A 21944-nucleotide genomic window follows, 5' to 3' on the forward strand; every position below is an offset into this window, starting at 1 on the left:
TACCATCAAGATTTTAAATAAACCTGCAATTTCTATTCCAACCACTAAGGGAGGATATAAGGCTGTTCTGTACGAGGTGACTCACTTAGAAAACACTTCGTTTTGCCCTTCACAATACACAGCACAATTGGAGTTGAAAGCAGCAACAGTAAGACGTATAGATATGTAGTAATAACTAATGTCTAATGCTGTGTATTATTAAATGCAGAGGTAATTCGGCTTAGAGCGGATATATCTGAATAGAAAACACAATGTTATGGAAAAAGTCAACCTGAAATTGGTTTCGGAAAGCTTCATCTGAATGATAATATCCGCAACTGCAGTTTTACCGCGATTTGAGGGAAATGATCAAAAACTGTCATCGTTTTAATAACATGTTAGGCTAAGGACGCAGGGATTATGTTCTTCCATTTGTTTTCCAAGATTGTGTGCACAGAAATACAAGTCCTCGTTCCTCTTTACAAAATTCTTATCTTTTGATATTTTACTCGGGCCAGAGTAAAATCGGTTGGGAAGCACTTGATCAAGTAATCATAGTGGAATATCTGTACCGGCTAGTTCTGTTCCTATTAACGGTGGTACAGTAATCTTGTCACAAACAAAGCAGACTGGAGAGTGACTAACAGAATCTATAAACGCCATGGGTTTCAGACACAGCTTGAATCTTGATTCTATTTATCAAGGATAAATCGTAAGTATTATTCTGCTGGCCTTTGTGATTCAATATATATTCTAATCTACCTTCATAAAGGTGTTATTTTGGATTAGAAAACGTCTGCAATAGAATAACTCGGTTTTAAGACATCTGCAGCAGAAATATAATTGAGGTTATGAGACAGTCTCTAATTGACAGTTTTTTGACGTTCAAAACACAGACAAATCAATCTCGTTCGTGTCCTCAATTTCACATGCACACCCTTGGTCTGTTTGCAATAAGCACTTAAAATATTTCTATTGACAATAACGATTTGTTTGGTATCGTGTTGCCCGCCTGCTATGGTAGTCGGGTTAAGTTTATTGTATCTTTATTGGCAGCGCCCTAGTGGCGTAAACAATGGAGCCCCCTCTTTTTTCAGCGGATAAGTCTCTAACATTGTCTATTGCTTCGATGCTATAGTGTTGTGTCTGCTTTGGCCAAAACGCTAGGTGGGGTTCTGCGCGAGCAACATTGCACTTGTGGGGGTTGTTGGCGGGGGTGGGTTGTGTGGGGGAATACGAAATTTCTTTGCACCAACACCCTGCAGAAATCTACTTCTTGACAAGAGCCCTGGACAGTTTGATCTACATTTTTTTAAAATCCTCTTAATAGCCCTGTTGAGAATGAAGTGGCAGCATCAGAGATTAAAAAAAAACTGATAGGCGTTATTTTCGAGGCTGTAATCAATTCAGAGATGTCTGTTTCCATTGCATAAATGTGTTGATATTCTTCATCTATATGTTTCTGCATATATAGTGATGATATACATACATTTACATTGCAATATTGATTTGTAGTTGGCGAGGTTGCTATGTGCTTATTATCGTGCATATTTTAATCTGTGCTAACAAAACTGGATATGTCAAAATTTAATATTTAGTGGCAACTTTATGTTTTGCAGAGCCTGTGCATCGGGCGCTCTTGAAATTGCTGGGGTGCTTCAATCCTTCACCAAGATTTTTTTTAAAAAGTCTGTGAATCCCTGGACCTCTCCAATAGTGTGAGGCTGGATCCATTGGAAAAGGAAGATGGAGGCAGCAATGGTGAGCGTGGAAGGCGGTGGGTGCAACAGCCACCCGCCTTACGGCTACGCCCAGCGGAGGGAGCGTCTGGCCAACTCGCGCGCTGCTGCCGCCGCCGCCGCCGCCGTTGCCAACAGCAACCAGCACGCGGCGGGCGGCTGTCAGCAGCAGCAGCAGCAGCAGGCGCGCGCCGGGGAGGGGAGGAGGAGCGCCGATCGTCATGGCAACGCCGCCGCTGGTTCGTCCGGAGCAGCAGGGCTTGGTGGTGGGAGCTCCTCGCGCGCCGATGCCAGTCGCAGCGCGCGGCGGCGGCAGCAGCAGCAGCAGCAGCAGGACGGCCGGAGCCGGCACGCGCCGGGGGGTCGCCAGGGCAACGGTGGCTCGCGCGCTCCCGGGGGGGAGGAGGAGGAGGAGGAGGAGGAGGAAGAGGAGGAGGCGGGAGGAGGAGGAGGAGGAGGAGAGGAGGAGGAGGAGGAAGGGGGGGTGGATCGCCATCGGCAGCGGGCGCGCCGCTCCCGCCGCCTGCACCTCAACATGGACGGCGACGAGACGTCGTGTCCCGTCGAGCCGCCGCCTCCTCCGCCGCCGTCCCGCCACGGTTACGGCTCGGTGTACAGCGAGTACGAGTGCTGCGAGAGGGTGGTCATCAACGTGTCGGGCCTGCGCTTCGAGACCCAGACCAAGACCCTGGAGCAGTTCCCCGACACGCTGCTGGGCGACCCCGACAGGAGGATGTGCTACTTCGACCCGTTGAGGAACGAGTACTTCTTCGACAGGAACCGCCCGAGCTTCGACGCCATCCTCTACTACTACCAGTCGGGGGGCCGCCTAAAGCGGCCGGTCAACGTGCCCTTCGACATCTTCGCCGAGGAGATCAAGTTCTACGAGCTGGGCGACGAGGCCATGCTCAAGTTCCGCGAGGAGGAGGGCTTCGTCAAGGAGGAGGACAAGCCGCTGCCCGAAGACGAGTTCAGGCGCCAAGTCTGGCTGCTCTTCGAGTATCCCGAGAGCTCCAGCCCGGCGAGGGGCATCGCCATCGTCTCGGTGCTGGTCATCCTCATCTCCATCGTCATCTTCTGCCTGGAGACACTGCCCGAATTCCGCGACGAGCGCGACTTCCCCTCGGGCTCCAGGGCGGCTAATGGCACCGTCCGGGCCTCGGCGGCGGCAGCCGCCGCCACCTTCAGCGACCCTTTCTTCATCGTGGAGACGGTGTGCATCGTGTGGTTCTCCTTCGAGCTGCTGGTGCGCTTCTTCGCCTGCCCCAGCAAGCCGGGCTTCTTCAAGAACATCATGAACATGATCGACATCGTCTCCATCCTGCCCTACTTCATCACCTTGGGCACCGAGCTGGCACAGGTGCAGGGCAACGGGCAACAGGCCATGTCCTTCGCCATCCTCAGGACCATCCGCTTGGTTCGGGTGTTCCGCATCTTCAAGCTGTCCCGCCACTCGAAGGGTCTGCAGATCCTCGGCCACACGCTGCGGGCCAGCATGAGGGAGCTGGGCCTGCTCATCTTCTTCCTGTTCATTGGCGTCATCTTGTTCTCAAGCGCCGTGTACTTCGCCGAAGCCGACGACCCCAAGTCTCAGTTCACCAGCATCCCCGACGCTTTCTGGTGGGCTGTGGTCACCATGACTACGGTGGGTTACGGGGACATGAAGCCCATCACGGTGGGCGGCAAGATCGTGGGCTCCCTTTGCGCCATCGCTGGGGTATTGACCATCGCATTGCCCGTGCCTGTCATCGTTTCCAACTTCAACTACTTCTACCACCGGGAGACGGAGAACGAGGACCAGTCTCAGGTGGCCCAGGCTAGCGCTCTCCCTTACCTCCCTTCCACTTTCTTGAAAAAGTTCCGCAGCTCTTCCTCTTTGGGCAACAAATCTGAATATTTGGAGATGGAGGAGGGCTTGAAAGAATCTCTGTGCTTGAAGCAGAAGTCTAAAGGCAACGGCACAGAGACTGTCAAACTTAATTCCGTAAGTCTCAAAGCAGTGGAGACGGATGTTTGAAGCGACAACTCGTGTAACATTTTCATCAGTGCCAGTTGATACGCCGTGTTCATTCGCTCACTGCTTAACCGGCCGCAGAAAAACACAGTGATCTAAAAATAACGGGAGAGGTTCAGCTCTTATAAATAAAGCAAAACATCAAAGAAAATCGCGATGGCTGTATTTTGCAAACAGGAGGGATTCTAAAACGGTGGCAGTGCTCTTGGATGGAAAAGCCTTGCACTGTATACACTTTGGAGACAGACAAAAAACTTATGTAGTTTCTGGTGAACCATGGAAGCCTGCGGCAGCCAGATTCTTGAATTCAAACGCAGTATACAAACAAACCTCCAAATTTTATATGGGAATGTTGCTCATTTTGCACTGCACTTTCCTAGTGATATGTTGACATGAATATCATTAGTTATGCCTTTTTTTAGATATCCAAGTGGAATTATACGTCATTGTAATCCCAAAAGTATTGTTTAACTGTTTCACACAATAGTTCAATGAGTTTTTTTTTGAAATAGTTAACCTGTAGTTTACTCCAATCATCCTGTTGGTGTTTCCCCTTAAAATGATCGGAATAGACCATTCATTCAAAAGGAGCCAAAGCTGAAATATATTTATTATGGTAGGTTTATTTAGGTATTTTGAATTAACCTGGGCACAGCATTAACTTTACGTACTGCAAACTTTATACTTGTGAGCCGATGGACAGCCAACACTGGCAGGGAAACAATTAACCTAGAATTCATGCTTGTGTGGGCATGGACCTGATGACATTCTTGTGCTGAAAATCTCTGTGATTTCATAACTGCTGATGGGTGGAATCAACACATATCCCCAGAAAATTAAGTTAAATGCTTCAACAAGAAGTGTGGACCAGGAATATCAACACTGCCTTGCTGATTGGAGGACATCCGTGAGAATGAATGAAGCTCAGCTTCTGGATAACACAGTCATCAAAAGAAGCTTGATTTTGGCTCATGTTTTTTGAAAGCATTCATATGGAACCTGCTGAGAAAGAGTTACACACATAGCTCCATGTGAATCCCAATTTCTCGACAAATAGGAACAATGTAAGATTAACATCTAGCTGTGATTAGTAAGATTACTGTTTAAACAAAGTACCTAAATAAGTAAGCTGTCTGACATGTGGCTGTAGCTTCTGGTGGAATAACCCTGCATACAGATCTGCTTTTTTTTACTCTGCCTGTCAAAAGCTGTGAACCTTTGAAAACTTTTACTGCAGTTAGTCCACTTTACAACTACTGTGAAATAATGTCAATGACAGAAATTGCTCGACAATCATTGGAGACGACTTAATGCCACATTCACCAATGAAATCATAAATGAAAGTCAGCTGAAGAATGAGGTCATAAAATGAGGTTATAATGATATGAACTGCACTTTCTGAAAACTTGTTTTACAGCATCAAGTACCAACTTAAATTCAGCTGGAAGTACAGAGCTTCCATTCTATTAAGGATAAAAGCAGTGAATCATTGCTACATTTTCGGGTTTATTCAAGCTAAATGATTTCAATTGCACTTCGAGAACAAATAGTAATTGATGAAGTGAACGTTTATGTTTGCACACATTGAAAGAAGGCTTTGAGGGTTTTCTGCAAGATTTCTAAAACAACATGAGCACCCGAATACAGTCTGTCATCCTGAAAGGTGTTTGTTGTGGGATATGTACTGTGAATTAATGATCCTCCTCTATACTAGATATTCCAAATGATGGAGCAGCGAACTAGCAATGAACTTTGAAGGTATGAAAGGATTTTATTCTTCATCCTCACAGCAGCTTGGTTTGATAAACAGCAGAAGATTACTCACAAATTGTAGTGGGTCTAGTGGGTGATGGTTGTGGATTTAAGAGTGTCAGCCAACTGGTGACTGAATTGTTCCTGACTGATGTGTACCAGGCACATGTGCTCAGTAGAAAATCCAACACTCTCCTACTCAGTAAATGAGTTGGATTGTGTAAAATGCTTTAAGCTATCTTTTCCTTTCAAATAGATATGGTTAGAGTTTATATTTTAGGTTAAAAGACTGATCTCTTTCACCTACCTTTAGTTTGTTTGAACTGATAGATTTTGAGATATTTAAGCACAAAAATAATTGCAAATAATTTTCTTTGGTCATATTAACCAATCAACTGGTTTATGCAAGGGTTGTAAATATAGGGTACAGGCTTCACAGTGTGTAGTTGGTGATCTGAATATGATGATACAAAGCTGGGTGGGTTATGAGGAGAATATAGAGAGGCTCCACTCCAGGGGGATTTAGACAGGATAAGAGCAGGCACAAGGGGCTGAGTGGTGCACTGAGCCCCTTGTGCCTTCTGTTTTTGTTCTCGTTGTTAACCTTAAGCTGCAAAAATAGTTTATTAAGTCATGAGCTGTTACCTACATGGTAGATAATTTAATTCCCTGCTTATACCCTGCTTTAAAGTTTCTGCATCTGGAATAATGCTGAAATGTTGTTTGGCATTGGTTGGCTATTACACTGATGATCTGATTTTTTAATCCATGATGTTAGTAGAAAGCAGCTTGTGAAATCCACTACCGGTTGTGTGAAAATATTAACTCAGTTATTTTTTGGTGTTAGAACACAATATTTTTAATTTCAAATTTGCTGAAAGAGTATACTTGCCATGTGTAATTTAAATTAAAAGATTATGAGTTATTATATGGGTTAAAGCACAGATCTGCGCCATTGCAAATCTTTTGAAAAATTGAACATTAACTTTCTAAACAGTTTGTAACTCATTTTAAAATAATTTTTGATAACAAATGGCACTGTACAGTTCTGAAGAAGGTTGCCCTCCTCTGACCATGCTGCTAAGTGATATATTTCTGTCCAGATTGTTTTTCCTCAACTTCTTATATTTGTGTTATCACCTCACTGCTAACTTTCGGTGAACTATGAAGTTCTGTGGGACATGACTTTCTTCATATCATGCAGTCTTCACAGAAACCCTTTGATCTTGCTCCACTAATCAATATAATCATGGCTGATCATCCAAATTCTGTACCCTGTTCATGTCACAATATCGAGCAAAGATCGAACTCGCGGAGAACCCAAATGCAGCGCACTGGTACAAGACTGGAGTCAGGATGCTTCGTCAGAACGAAACGCAGGCGGCAACCAGAAGGAATCTTGCCTCGGGGCTCTGAGGTGGGGTCCCAACATGAAAACTGGATATCCTAAGAGGAACAGTGAAACCAGGACTGCTCTAGAGTTGACAGCTCTAAGCAGCCAGGAAACAAAGTATACCCAAAGGTTGACCAATACTCTGGCAACTAGTGCTAGTGAAACCAGGGCTCTTATGCTAGTCTCCTGATGTGGCTCAGGTGTGTGTTGTAATGCGATTAGTAGTGCATGGAATCCATGTACTGCACAATGAGGCACCATAAATGGAGCCGAATCGAGGGCCAGCTCTCGGAACCATGACAGTTCATGCATTTTCCCCATATCCTTTAATCAGTTGAGTCTTAAGAACTATTTGGAAAGTTACCAGCAATACATCTATTACTTGTAGGGCCACTTTCTGGGATGTAGCTCATCAGGTTCTAGGGATTTATCAGTCTTCAGTCCCATCCCTAATACCATTTCCCATCAAAAGCTCAATTCAATTGCTTCCTCCTTTGCATTAGCTCCCAAGTTTCTCAACATCTTTGAAAGGTTACTTGTGTCCACCTTTATGAAGACAGAGCTAAGGCATGGATATAATTCATCTGCCTTACATGGTTCCCATTACTACATTTGTCTTCACTAACCTTTATCTTTTCACCTATCTATGAAGCATTTACAATCAGTTTTATGTTCTCCTCAAGCTTAACTACTCCTTCTTAATCAATCCCTTTGTTTTCCTTTTTTGAATTCTAAACCATTCCCTGTCCTCAGGTTTGCTGGTTTTTCTGACCATTCAGTTTTTCACCTCTTTGGATCTAATACTATTCTTAATTTCCTTTGTAAACCATAGTTGAGCGACCTTTCCTGTCTTATTTTTGTGCCAGACAGAAATAACAATTGTTGTAACTCATCCATGCACTCTTTAAATGTTAACATTGCATTACCATCATCAAGTCTAAGTTTCCCAGTATCCTAGCCAACTGGTTCCCCATATCTTCGTAGTTTCCTTATATTTTGATTCAGAACCATAGTTTCACAATTAACTCTCTCAATCTCCATTGGAATGAAAAGTTCTCTCATGTTACGTTAATTAATTCTTTCTCATTACGCAATACCAAGTCTAGGAAGTCCTGTTCTATAGTTGGCTCCTCAATTTATTGGTCCAAAAAAAGTAACAAATACATTCCAGGAATTCCTTCTGTACAATATTTACTGTTAACTTGATACACTTAATCTATATGTAGATTAAAATCACCATAATTAGTACTTAACACATGCATTTCCAATTTCCTACATCACTACTACTCTTTGGTGGTCTGTACACAACCCCTACTAATGTTTTCTGCCTATTGGTGTTTCTTAGCTCCAGATTCCACATCAGGGTTCCCGGAACCAATATCCTCCCACCCCTACCTCCCTCCCCCCCCCCCCCCCCCCCACCCTTCATATAGATTTCCTGTTTCACCATCTATACTCTGCTTCCATCCCTTTTGCCTGTCATTCCTAAATTTGCATATCACCGTATGTTCACTTCCCACACTTGGATATCCTACAGCCATGACTTCATAATTGCAGCTGTATCGCATCTATAGGCTTGATCAATTCCACTATTTTATTGTAATACTCCGCTCATTGAAATACAATGGTTTTAGGCTTGTCTTTATAACATTGTTAGTCATCTCAGCATTATTTCGCACTATGGCTGTGTTTGTTCTCACCCTTGATTTTTATACCATTCACTTTTGCCTTTTTGTCTTTTATTTCTATCCTTGTTTCCTCCTCTCCATCTTCCCACTCAAGTTCTAGTTTAAGTTCTCCCCAACAGCTCTACGAAATGCCTCTGCAAGGACATCAATTCTGGTCATGCCTGTGTGTGACCCATTACGCTTGTACAGGTACCACTTCCCCAGAATCAATCCCAATATCCCAGGAATCTGTATCCCTCCTTCCTGCGCCATTTCTCCAGCCATAATTCATTCAGTTTATTCTTCTGTTCCGATACCAGCGCATAACACTGGAAGCAATCTTGACATCATCACCTTTGAGGTTTTCCTTTTTAATTTCATTCCGAACTCCTTAAATTCATATCACATGACATTAAGACATCAAATTATGATGTTGTAATGATATGTAGCACAGCAATTGGCTTTTCACTTCCCCTTTGGAATGTCTTGCAGCCACTTAAGATGTCCTTAACACTAACACCAGGGAGGCAAAATACTAGCCTGGAGTGTCGTTTATGGCCCCAGAACTGCCTGTTTAATCCCTTCTGATTGAATCTCCTATCACTATACCTCTCCCATTCTTCCTTCCCGCCCATGGTTCCACCAACTTAGCTGTTGCTGCTTTCCTCTGGAGGCCAATCCCACAACAGTACTTAAAGGGATATACTGTGTCTGTTTTCAAGGGGGATGGTTGCAGGAGACTCCTGCACCACTTGGTTCTGCATTAGACTAGGCCTGGTTGTCACCTATCTTCAGCATTCCTTATAGTGTGACCACCTCATTAAACATGCTCTCTGTAATGTCCTCAGCATCCTGGATGCTTCACACAGAATCCATTCGCAGGTCCAGCTGCACAATGCAGTTAATGAATAGATGCAGTGTGGTCAGTGAATAGCTGCAGCACGATATACTTATTACACACTTGGCTGCTAGGGACATTAAAAGAGGAGTATGTGATAGGACCAAGCACTTGTGCCATGAAGTACACTTAGATTAAGCTCCTTACTAGCTCTCTTTAATTTTGAGCACTAATTTCACGAAAGACCTTATTACCACTTAAAACACAAACACTAAAAATCCCTGCATTTACTTTTACTTGAGAAAATGAAAATGATAAACTAAGGCAGAAACACCGAACTGTTCCTACTTAGCTGCTGTCCTTCAATGCATTACTTCCTGAACTGTGATCTTGGATTTCTCTTGCTTTCTCTGTGACAGTTTGAGTATTCGCCACTCCTCGATCTTTCAAACTTCTTGCTGATGGTTCTCGACCTCTTTTGCAGATCTGCCAAAATGTAGTACCTTTACTGCTGATTTTGTCTTCTCACAAAACAGTCAAGATCAGCAATAAAGATGTTAGAGTTTAAATTCTGAACAAGGCATCTTGGGGAAAACTAATGGGATGGAACTTTGCCTGTTCCATTTATCCTTCCAAATCCCAGGAGTGAATATATTTGGTAATTGTTGATGGGTATTTGTACCATCTTAGACACCACTGGAATACCCCAATTCTTTTTTTATTGAAGATTGCAGTGTTTGATCAATGGGAAATGGCTTTTCCATAACATTCTGTACATAAGTAGTTGATTGGGGCAAAGGAATTTCACTGGTACATTTTCCTGTAGTGTGTATGACTCACTTGGCTGTGATAGTACAACATCAAAAGTATTAAACTTACTGTTTACTGGTTTGTCAGTTTTTCAAATGCATCTATAGGTTTTACATTGTTAAAATTGATATTTTGTATATTAAATTCATTGTGGTGATGCAACAGTTTTAGATGCCAGCAATCATCTGGAGTCTTTTTTATCAAGTTCTGCTGGTGCAAAAGTATGGGAAAGTATTTTTCTTATTTTGTATTTTTGTGACACACTCATGAGTTGGACATCATTGTCAGGCAGGATTCTTATATAATTGGGCCTGCATGAAATTCCTTCCAGCCCTTTCAGATGTCATAGTTGTAAATTTTCAAATTGTAATTCTTCAGAGGTACTGTTTATTCATGTAGCTCATGTGACTTACTTTGATAGTTCCAGTCATAGTTTTTTTTTACTTTTTATTATAAATGGATCTTTTCTTGCTAACACTGTTTCCAGAATGCTCAGTTTTATTTCTTGCTTAGAGTATCTCCCCTCAGTAAGATTTAACTTTCAGTAAACCCCGAGTCAGATTAAGCTTTACAAATTGTTCTCACATCAGGAGAGATTACTCAAATTTGTTCCTAGTACTGCCATTTGAGATAAAGGAGGAAAATGTGCAATCTATTGGATTTGACTTGTGGGATGTTGTGCTAGGCCCGACTCTGGTGTGGGATTGAAGACCAGGTTCTCCAGAGTAAGTTATAGACATAGACATAGAACATCACAGCATAGTACAGGCCCTTCGACCCACAATGTTGTGCCAACATTTTACCCTGCTCTTAGATCTATCTAACCTTTCCGTCCCACATAGCCCCCCATTTCTCTGTCATTCATGTGTCTATCTAAGAGTCTCTTAAATATCCCTAATGTATCTGATCCACAACCTCTGCTGGCAGTGTGTTCCACGCACCCACCACTCTCTATGTAAAAAAAACTTACCCCTGACATCCCCCTTATGTCTTCCTCCAATCACCTTAAAATGATGTCCCCTCCAGTTAGCCATTGTCACCCTGGGAAAAAGTCTCTGACTGTCCACTCGATCTATGCTTCTTATCAACTTGTACATCTCTATCAAATCACCATTCATCCTCCTCCTCTCCAAAGAGAAAAGCCCTAGCTCACTCAACCTATCCTCATAAGACATGCTCTCCAATCCAGGCAACATCCTGGTAAATATCCTTTGCACCCTCTCTAAAGCTTCCACATCCTTCCTCTAATGAGGTGACCAAAACCGAACACAATACTCCGTGTAATCTAACCAGAGTTTTATAGAGCTGCAACATTACCTCGCGACTCTTGAACCCAATACCCCGACTAATGAAGGCCAACACATCGTACACCTTCTTAACAACCCTATTGACCTGTGCGGCAACCTTGAGGGATCTATGGACGTGGACCCCAAGATCTCTCTATTCTTCCACACTGCTAAGAGTCCTGCCATCAACCTTGTATTCTGCCTTCAAATTCGATCTCCTGAAGTGTATCACTTCATACTTTTCCGTGTTGAACTCCATCTGCCACTTCTCAGCCCAGGTCTGCATTCTATCAATATCCTGTTGTAATCTACAGCAACTTTCTACACTATCCGCAACACCACCAACCTTTGTATCATCAGCAAACTTACTAACCCACCTTTCCGCATCTTCAAGTCATTTATAAAAATCACAAAGAGCAGGGGTCCCAGAACAGATCCCTGCGGAACACCACTGGTCACCGACCTCCAGGCAGAATATGCTCCATCTACCACCACCCTCTGTCTTCTATGAGTGAGCCAATTCTGAATCCATACAGCCAAGTTACCCTGGATCCCATGCCTCCTGACTTTCTGAATGAGCCTTCCACAAGGAACCTTATCAAACGCCTTACTAAAATCCATGTACACAACATCCACCGCTCAACCTTGATCAATGTGCTTTGTCACATCCTCAAAGAATTCAGTCAGGCTTGTGAGGCATGACCTGCCCCTCACAAAGCCATGTAGACATTCCCTAATCAGCCTATGCTTCTCCAAATGCCCATAAATCCTGTCTCTAAGAATCTTCTCCAGTAATTTTCCCACTACTGAAGTAAGACTCACTGGTCTGTAATTCCCAGGGTTATCCCTACTCCCTTTCTTAAATAAAGGAACAACATTTGCCACCCTCCAATCATTTGGCACTACTCCTGTGGCCAGTGAAGATGCAAAGATCATTGCCAAAGGCACAGCAATCTCTTCCCTCGCTTCTTGTAATAATCTTGGATATATCCTGTCCGGCCCCGGGGACTTACTTTCCTAATGTTTTTCAATAGTTCTAGCACATCCTCTTTCCTCACGTCGACAAGCTCTAACATATCAGCCTGTCGTATGCCATCCTCACAAATGTCAAGGTCTCTCTCTCTGGTGAGTACTGAAGCAAAGTATTCATTAAGGACCTCCCCTACCTCTTCTGACTCCAGGCACATGTTTCCTCTTTTATCCCTGATCACACCTACCCTCACTCTAATCATCCTCCTATTCTTCACATGCATGTGGAATGCCTTGAGGTTTTCCTTGATCCTACTTGCCGGGGACTTCTCATGCCCCCTTCTAGCTCTTCTAAGTCCATTCTTAAGCTCCCTCATGGCTACCTTGTAAGTCTCCAGAGCCCTGTCTGATCCATGCTTTCTAAACCTCAAGTAAGCTTCTTTCTTCCTTTTGACAAGATATTCTACATCTCTTGTCAACCACAGTTCCTTCACTCTATCATCCTTACCCTGCGTCAATGAGACAAACATATGGGCAATCTCAGCAAGTTCATGCTCCACAGTTGGACGTCATGCATAGAGTGTATTGGAAAACCCGTTGGAATCTGTCAGCCCTACAGATTCACTCAAGGTTGGTTCATAGTACTGGGGAAGGTAAGCGGTGGGTGCAGCTGGCAGGTCCATACATATATGCATAAGTGTGTGATAAAATCCCAAACTAGCTTGCAGTTGTGAGCAAGATTTAATAAAAAGTTGAGATTGGAAATTAGCCATAACTCTCCAACTACTTCGTGAGACTTCAAAGTGACATTGGCGGTTTTGAAGACAGCCTTAAAATAAATTATGAAGTAGCAAGTCTTACAATCAACAGTTTGCATGTGAGAGAGTATATTTACTGTTCAGAAGAAGAATTTCTGGTAGATTCTGAACATGGTGTTATTCCAACATTTGATCTGTACAAATGTACTCGCACTCATGTTAAACTTTTTCATAGCTTTTTCTCTTAAGTTCCTAATAAAAAATATTCCCATTAAAATCAATGATGGGCAGATTCAAGTCAAGCAGAATTTAGAAATTTGAAGGCATAGTCGAGACCAGAGAAGAGTATCAATTTAGATTGTGATAATATTGTGAGATGGAGAAGCAGTGAGTTTAATCTTTATAGTTGATGTGAGAATAACATTAAATCAACAGTAATGTTAATATATTTTTGTCAAAACCTTGAATGTAAAAAGTGTTTCACAGGAATATAATCAAACAGAATTTGATGTTGAACCACAGGGAGATATTAGGATGAATGAACATTTGGTCATGTAGTTAGGTTTTGAGGAGTAGGAAGGAGAGATGGAAAAGTGGAGTGATTTAGGGAGGCAATTCCAGTGATACCACCTCCTCATCTTCTGCACCCTTCCCCCAAGTTGGTGAGGCAGCTACATTTAGTAGTGATGAAAAGGCCAAGTTTGCTAAAAGTCTGGTTCACTTTCCAATGTACCAGCAGTGGGAATAAAATCAACTTGTGATGAGGATCAAGAGCAATCTCATCCAATACCATATGTCACATAAACAATATAACAACTTAGAGACAGAAAAGGAGTTAATAGAAATGGTGGGTAAGGTAGAGCTAGTTATCATCAACATTGATGTGGAAACTGATGGCTGTATTTTGAAATAATTTATCAATGATAAATTACAGGTGCTCCATCTGAATGTTAGCAAGGCAGACCCTAACCTTGTTGTTTTAAGAGCTGTTACTGCAATGCAGTTACATGATTATCAAGGTTGGGAATTATAAAAAAAAACATGGGTCATTTATAAATGAGAGACTGACAGAAAATGGAAAAAAATAATGTGGGGTGGTATGGAGAGTTTGGTGGGTGGGGAGGTGGGGATTTGGGAGAAGAAAGGGGTGTGCTTGTAGTCTTGGCAATGAAGTATGACATAGAATCATACAGTAATACAGCATGGAAACAGGCTCTTTGGCCCAACTCATCCATGCTGACCATGGTGCCCATCAAGCTAATCCCATCTACAAATATAAAGAGCAATAATGAGAGATTATCCTGGCTTTGAAAGTCAGTGGGTAGAATCAGTATGGGTGGAGGTAAGAGTCAACAAGGGACAAAAAGGAAACTTGTCTGGGAAAACTTCATTGCACAAAAATATATAACCACACTGTTGTAGAGAACACAGATCATGAAAGTGGAGCAGCTTGTGTTAAATAAATCAAAATTGTGGGAGAGGGATGGATTTAATTTTTACATAGATTGGATAAGATAAAAGCAGTATGAGGAATGAGTTCATTGAATGATTACGGGAGAATTTCTTGAAATAATTCATCATAGAACCAACCAGGGAATAGACTATTTTAGATTTTGTCTTTCGTAATGAGACTTGGTTATATTGTAATATAATAAGGAATCCTGTAGGGAAGAGCAATTATCATTGAGTCAGTGAGTGACATACTTAAGTCAAACTAGATTGTTAAACTTAACACAGTTCCATAGGTACCAGGAGTCAGATGGCTGAAGTAGATAAGGAAATTAGATTTATTGCCATGATATTAAATTAACAAACTAGTAATTGCTCTCAACACTTTTAACAATCTCAATAAATGTACATTTTATTGAAGATAATGAAGAGACTTATAATTTAACAAGGAGAGGAATCTGAGGATCATATAGCTTTGGAAACCATGGATGATTTTACATTCATTAGTTGATTCTCCACTATTCAGAAACATGCAACAGATGTCCAAAAAATTGATCAGGAGGGAGAAACAGAAAATCAGAGTACATTGGTACCCAGCTTAAGACTTAGGGTGCATTCCCACGAATGAGGGTGCTAATAGAATCAATGATAAAATGAGTCATTATGTCATTACATTTAGAGAGATGTGTTACTGACAGAGCTGCTGTGCAAGAATCTGGTGCAAAGCACTCTGCTCCTTGCTGCTGTGCATTCTTGCGGTGGGAACTTTGGCACAAACCGTGCCCTTCTTGCTCATGTAAGCTACTGTGCCTGGAACCTGTTGAGAACCCTTGTCTTCCCCATTGTAGTGCACTGCCAATGTTGGGAACCTGGTGTGAATCCCTGCCCTCCGCTGATGCTCCCAGAGCAATGGATCAGCCACAGATTGTTGTAAAGAGGCTGAAGGTGGGGGCTGGCACTGGTGGTGCTGGGCAAGTGGTGTGGCCATTCAGGCTGAGATTTGGGGCATACGTTTCCACCCTGGCTGGTGAATGTGGGCCATTGACTATAATCATTCTTGTAGGATGTGATGCAAGCTGACATTCCATTTTTGTTTGTTACCATACAGCAGTCTTTGAGCTGGAGCATCTGTGTAGCCTGACAAAAAACCATGAAGTACACTTAGATTAAACTCCTTACTTGCTTTCTTTAATCTTGAGCACTAATTTCACTAAAAACCTTATTCCACTTCAAACACAAAGACTAAAAGTTGCTGCATTTACTTTTACTTGAGAAAATGAAAATGGTAAATTAAGATAGAAATGCCCAACTGTTCCTACTTAGCTGCTGTCCTTGTAGTGCATTACCTTCTGAACTGTGATCTTGGATTTCCTTTGCTGTCTCTGTGACAGTTTGAGTATTTGCCACTGCTCGCTCTTTCAAACTTCATGCTGATGGTTCCTGACCCCTCTTGCAGATCTGCCAAAATGTAATGCCTTTACTGCTGATTGAATTCAACAATTAGCAATTTCCTTCAGGTGAAACACCTTAAGTACTCAACCTCCATCACATTCACATGCTGCTTGACCTCAGGAGTCACTGAAATCACCAAATCAGCCAGAATACAATCTGGAGCTCTGTATCTGAGAACTGAGCAGCTGCACTGCTTGTCCCTACTACTGAATTCCAGTGCATGTAGGCAGCCTGTCCCCATCAAAACCATGAGCCATTCATTGCTACAAGAGCGTCAGTGGAAGACAGAGATGTGTACCAGGGTCCCGGCACAGAGATTCCCACTGCAGCACCATGAGGGCAGGGGTTTGTGCCAGGCCCTCAGTATAGCAATGGACAGCCCAACTGTGATATTTTTGAAAGTACAAGGGAGTATGTACCTGAGAGTCATATAGCATTGAAGCAGGTTCTTTGGCTCACTATGTCCTTGCTGGCCGTCAAATGGCAGCCATTTACCATGACTTGGCCTGTTGCCTTATATGCCATTGTGTTTTAAGTGCTTATATAAATATTTCTTAAATGTTGTGACAGTACTGCCTCTACCACTTGTGTAGTATGTTACAGGTTTCAGTCATCTCCTTGCTGAAAAAATGCTTCTTCAAATCCCTTCTAAATCCCCTGTCCCTTACCTTAAACCTGTAGCCTCTGGTTATTAACATCTCTACTAAGGCGATCGATTCCCACTATCTACCCTATCTGCGCCTCTCATAATTTTGTATACTTCATTCAGATCCCTCCTCAGCCCTCACTGCTGTAAGAAAATCCAACCCATCCAGTCTACTCCTCTCCTGAAAATCTCCATCCCAAGAAACATCCTGGTGAATCTTCTTTGCATTTTCTACAGTGCATATACATCCTTCCTATAGTGTGGTGACCAGACTGAACAGAGTATTCCAGCTGTGGCTTAACTAATAGCTTATATAATTGTACCATAACCTCCCTTCTCTTACATTTTATGCCATGACAAATTAATGCAAGTGTCCCATATGCCTTCACCTGTGCTCCCACCTTCAGGGATGGGAAAATCAAAAGAATACTGCAGATGCTGACCTGCTAAGTATTTCCAGCATTTTTTGTTCTTATTTTATCCTCAGGGATTCTTGAACATGACCACCAAGGTCTTTCTGTTTCCTCTGTATCAGTGAGTGTTCATGTACTGCAGTGAATCAGCACTCTACCTGGGAACACTATGCGGGGTATCAGTGTAACTAGGAAAATGACAATCTTAATCTTCTTTATAAAAAGTAATAGAGGATGAAAGTTAACATGGGTTCCTCAAGGGCACAGACAACAAGCATTATAATGGAGAATAAGAAATATCTTTTCATAGTAGATAGAATAAACATATCAGAAATATTCGGTAACTAATGACCTAATGAGGATGAAGAACTTAACATAATTAATGTCATTAAAGAAAATATTCTGGAAAAATGACAATTTACAACATAGATTCTAGTAGACATAACAGGAGAAATAATGCAATAGTAAAAAAAAACTGTATTAGTAATGATTATTCAAAATTGTCTCAATTCTGGAAGAGTCCCATTTGTATGGAAGAGATCAAGAAAGTGGTATTTAAGAAAGTAGGAGGAGAGAAAAGAGTCGGAGAAAGGAAAGAAAACAGTTAGTTGCAGTTTTGTTAATTTATTCATTCTTTGGGTTAGGACTGTCACAGACAAAATCAGCATTTATACATTCCTAATGGCCTTGGAAAAGTTGTGGTGCAGTCCTTCTGCTAAAGGTACTCTCAGTGCTGTCGGGTGGGGAGTTCTAGGATTTAGTGAAAATGAAGAAGCAGTGATATATTTCCAGGTCAGGAGGTATATGACTTCAGGGGAACCGGAGGGTGGTGGTGCCTTTGTCCTTCCTAATGGTCGAGATTGTTGCTTTGGAAGAAGCTGTTGAAGGAGTCTTGTTGAGTAACTGCATTGCACTTTGAAAATGAGTCACACAGTAGCCAGAGAGCAATGGTGATAGAAGAAATGAATGTAGAATATGTGAGGCTTTTCATTTTCATTTTCTTAAACATTGAGAAACTTGTCAAAATTGGCATTCAGAGGTGTATGGAAATCACTGAAAGGTACAGCAATCAGTTGGGAAGTCAAATGATATCCTTCCTGCTTATATCCCTCCAGCAGCTGTATCTATCTTAACCCTCCCCACTCCCTCCTGGCTCCATCTTCCTTATTTTGTCTGCCTCCATCTATCAAGTCTCCCAACTTCAGCCCTCCCCCTCCCTCTCCTCCTCCCCTACGTGGCTTGATCTGCCTGTCATCCTTCAACACCCCCTCTTGCCCTCAGTCCACCAATCTCCTCTGGCCTCTGTCTCACTACTCCCCCTCTCCTCTATCCAGACTCTTTCCCCTTACCACTCTCAGTCCTGATACAGGGTTTCCACCCAAAGCATTGACAAGCATTCACTAGCATCAATTCTAGTGATAGCTTTAGCAGGTGGAAGGGTCTGGGTCAGGCCCTCATTGGCTGTCAAAATCATTTTGTTACTCCAGATGGCCACATGTTGAGAGACACCCTCCATTGAATTACATTGAGCTGGGCCTTGCCAGTGTGATGGGAGCCAGGTTCTCAGTAGAAGACTGCATTTGGGACCGTACTGGAAGAAGTAGCATGGTCTGTGTGCATGAGGCCAAGGTGGTAGAAGATCTCCCCAAGGATGCAGGTATAGCAAGTGGTTATTGAAGCAAATGGCACGTTTGCCTTTCACTGAAGGGAGTTGGAATAAAACTGAACGTCTTTGTAACCTAAAAGGGCTTTGGTGAAACCATACTTAGAGCATTATGTGCAGTTTTTGTCTCCATGCCTAAGGAAAAGCATATCTGACTTGGTGTAGTGTAAAATAATTAGATTGATTCTTGGGATGAGGGGATTATCCTCTGCGGGAAAATTGAGTGGGTGAGCCTATTTTTTTTCTTGGGTTTTGAAAAATGGTAGGTGGTCTTATCAAACATACAAAGTTCTGGGAGGAATTTACAAGGTGGTGCTGATAGTCTCTAGCTGGAAAGTCTAGAACAATGTGTATAACCTGAGGAGTTTGGTGGGCTACGTAGTACTGATATAAGAAGAAATGTATTCAGTTGGAAGTTATAAATCTTTGTTATTCTCTTCTTCAATAGGCTCTGGATAATGAGCTGTTGATTAAGTATAAGACTGTGATTGATAGAAAATCAAAAAAACTACATATATTGGAAACCTAAAACAAAACCAGGAAATGCTGGAAATAGGCTGCATCTGTGAAAAGAGAAATAGAGTCAATGTTTCAGTTCGAAGGGTCTTTAGGTGCAATCTCACCTTCTGACTATTTCTAACATTTTCTGTTTTTGTAATTGATAGAATGTTACTTCCAAAAGTGATCAAGTGGTTGTGGGAAACCAGTGGTAAAATTGCTGTAAGACATAAATCAGCTGTGATCTTATAGAATATCAGTGCAAACTTGAAGATATGTAGGGTCTATTTCTGCTCATATTAAATTTTGATAATGATATGTTTCTTATTATTAGAGATGTTTATGTATAAAATATTCCAATAGCACAAATATTTTAATGTTGCATCAAAATCATGGTCTACCTTAACTTACTTGTAATTTTATGATATTACAAAGTATTTTATCCAATATACTGAGAACCAGTTAAAGTAACCACATATTATTAAGAACATATATTTGATTGTGGTCTCTCATTTTCTGTTCACAGTGAACGTGATTATAGACATTGTGTGTACCTATAATGTAATTTAAGAAGGTTCATGACCATTCCTTGGAGTGCACATAACTTTACTGTAACTGTTTGAAAAAGAATTTATGCAGATTTTGTAGATACATGCTGAATTCTAACCAGTGTCTTAATAAGAAAACACAAGGGTTAAAGTCAAAATTGCAAGTCTAACAGCAATGAAAATCTAACTGAATAATGATGCAGATGGATTCTGTAGGAACCAAGGTAAGGACAATTACTGTACACTTCTTTCATGTTTTGATCATGTTATTTTTGGCAGTTGTCATGTCTGAACTTGAAACAAGTATTTCTGTAGTATCTGGCGACAAATGAAGATTTATATTTACATTTTTATTTGCTGATACTATGTTCAGTTTTTACTTTGCAAGTTGGTACATTGAAATGTATTTGGCAGAGAGATAAATTGCATTTCAGTGTTGGTGAAATATTTTTGTCACAAGCTTTCTTTTAAATTATGTCTACTTAAATATAACAAGTATTTTTAAAATCTCTGCTCATTAAATATAGAAAGAATAATTCAGCAGAGAATGAAATTATCAAGACATCAGAATAGATAAAAGCAAATAACAAAGTAGATCATTCTCATGCAAGTCCAAGCAGCAATATGTTGACATGGAAAATGTAATTTTAACATGATTCAACAATCTATATTTCAAAAATGAATTTCAGAATTAGACAAGGATGAGAATAAGATATAATTATGAAATTTCTGCAATGTAATTATGTTGGATATTTTCTCTGTTGTAATGGCGTATTTCAATTTATATAGCACTAGATGATATTAGTTTAAAGTAAAAATCCTGAGATGACACTGATTTCCCAATGTTATTCTGTTAAGATACAGATGAAATCCCAGAAACTTACTTGATTTTTTACTTTCTGGATTTGTTTTCCCATTTACCTCTTATAAGATAAATGATAGCAAAAGCAAAGAGTCATTTGATGTTTCCACTACTTTAGGAATCCCAGCTACTTTGGCTCACTCAGGACCAAATACACCAGTAAATTCTAGTACCTTGATTTGAGGCATTCCACTGACTGGTAGTAGAATTGTTGGAGATGGTCATTACCTGGCACTTCTCTGACACAAATGTTATTTGCCACTTATCAGCCATTATTGAACCAACTGATTGTATGCTTCATTTACTGAGGAGTTGTGAATGGAATTGAACATGTTGCAGTCATCAGCACACATCCAAACTTCAAACCTCATGTTGGAAGAAAGATCATTGATGAACAGCTGAAGATTGTTGGCCCTAGTGCCCTAAGGAACTCTGACAGTAACTGTTCCTCTTTTTACATTTGCCTGACCAGTTGTGTTTTTCTGCTTTTATTTTAGCAGTCGTGTCCTGGGGCTGATATGAATGACTTATAATAACTATAGCATCTTTCTTTTTGAAAGATATAACTCCAGTTGAGGTGGAAGAAGGGTGTTGGAGACTTTCATTTTCATTGAGGGGAGATTATCACAGGGCAGAGGGAGCAATGGGTGTTTGGGAGGGTGGTGGTGTGGTCAAAGGGTGAAAGTACAACATTAATTTATCTTGTCAAATCCAGAGCTACCCTGTTAAGATCTTATTGTCCTGACATGCCCAACAGCAGGTGCTCCCTAGATAAAAGGTTGCAAGTTCCTTTGCAATGCTTCTAGAGGAGCATTGAATGCTTCTTTTAGATATGGTGAATTTAAATAGCAACAGCAGTGGTGACTGTTAAATTAATGAGCAAAAAACATAAAGAGGATCAGACAGGAATATGTTCTCCATCCGGCAACACTGCTATGGTACTGCCATTTTTGGGGAAACTGACTTTTTGTCTGTGTTCATATCCACTAAAACTTGTACAGAAGGATAAACCAGGAAGTTATTTTTTGCATATTGTATTGGAATTTTAACTAACGCTGATAAAAATGTAAAATAATAGTTAACAATTACAAATATGATTTGTTTTAGATATAGACAAGGGGATAATGTTGAATATTGAGCAAGTTGAATCAATTGGTTTTATTGTGAAATCATTTATTTTTTTTCTAAAATATTTTTGCATTTAAAAC

The 21944-nt window shown here is 41.3% G+C and overlaps 1 protein-coding gene across 1 annotated transcript; it reads left to right on the forward strand.

Annotated features, from left to right (window-relative positions):
- The first annotated feature begins 1725 nt into the window (after window positions 1-1725).
- On the forward strand, window positions 1726-3735 carry kcna4 (potassium voltage-gated channel, shaker-related subfamily, member 4). The gene is made up of 2 exons (XM_052029673.1): window positions 1726-1902; window positions 2221-3735. The coding sequence occupies exons 1-2, from the start codon at window positions 1726-1728 to the stop codon at window positions 3733-3735; spliced, it is 1692 nt and encodes a 563-aa protein (XP_051885633.1).
- The last annotated feature ends 18209 nt before the right edge of the window (window positions 3736-21944 follow it).

The sequence above is a fragment of the Pristis pectinata genome, chromosome 14 (assembly GCF_009764475.1).
Source record: "Pristis pectinata isolate sPriPec2 chromosome 14, sPriPec2.1.pri, whole genome shotgun sequence".
Lineage (NCBI taxonomy): Eukaryota > Metazoa > Chordata > Chondrichthyes > Rhinopristiformes > Pristidae > Pristis > Pristis pectinata.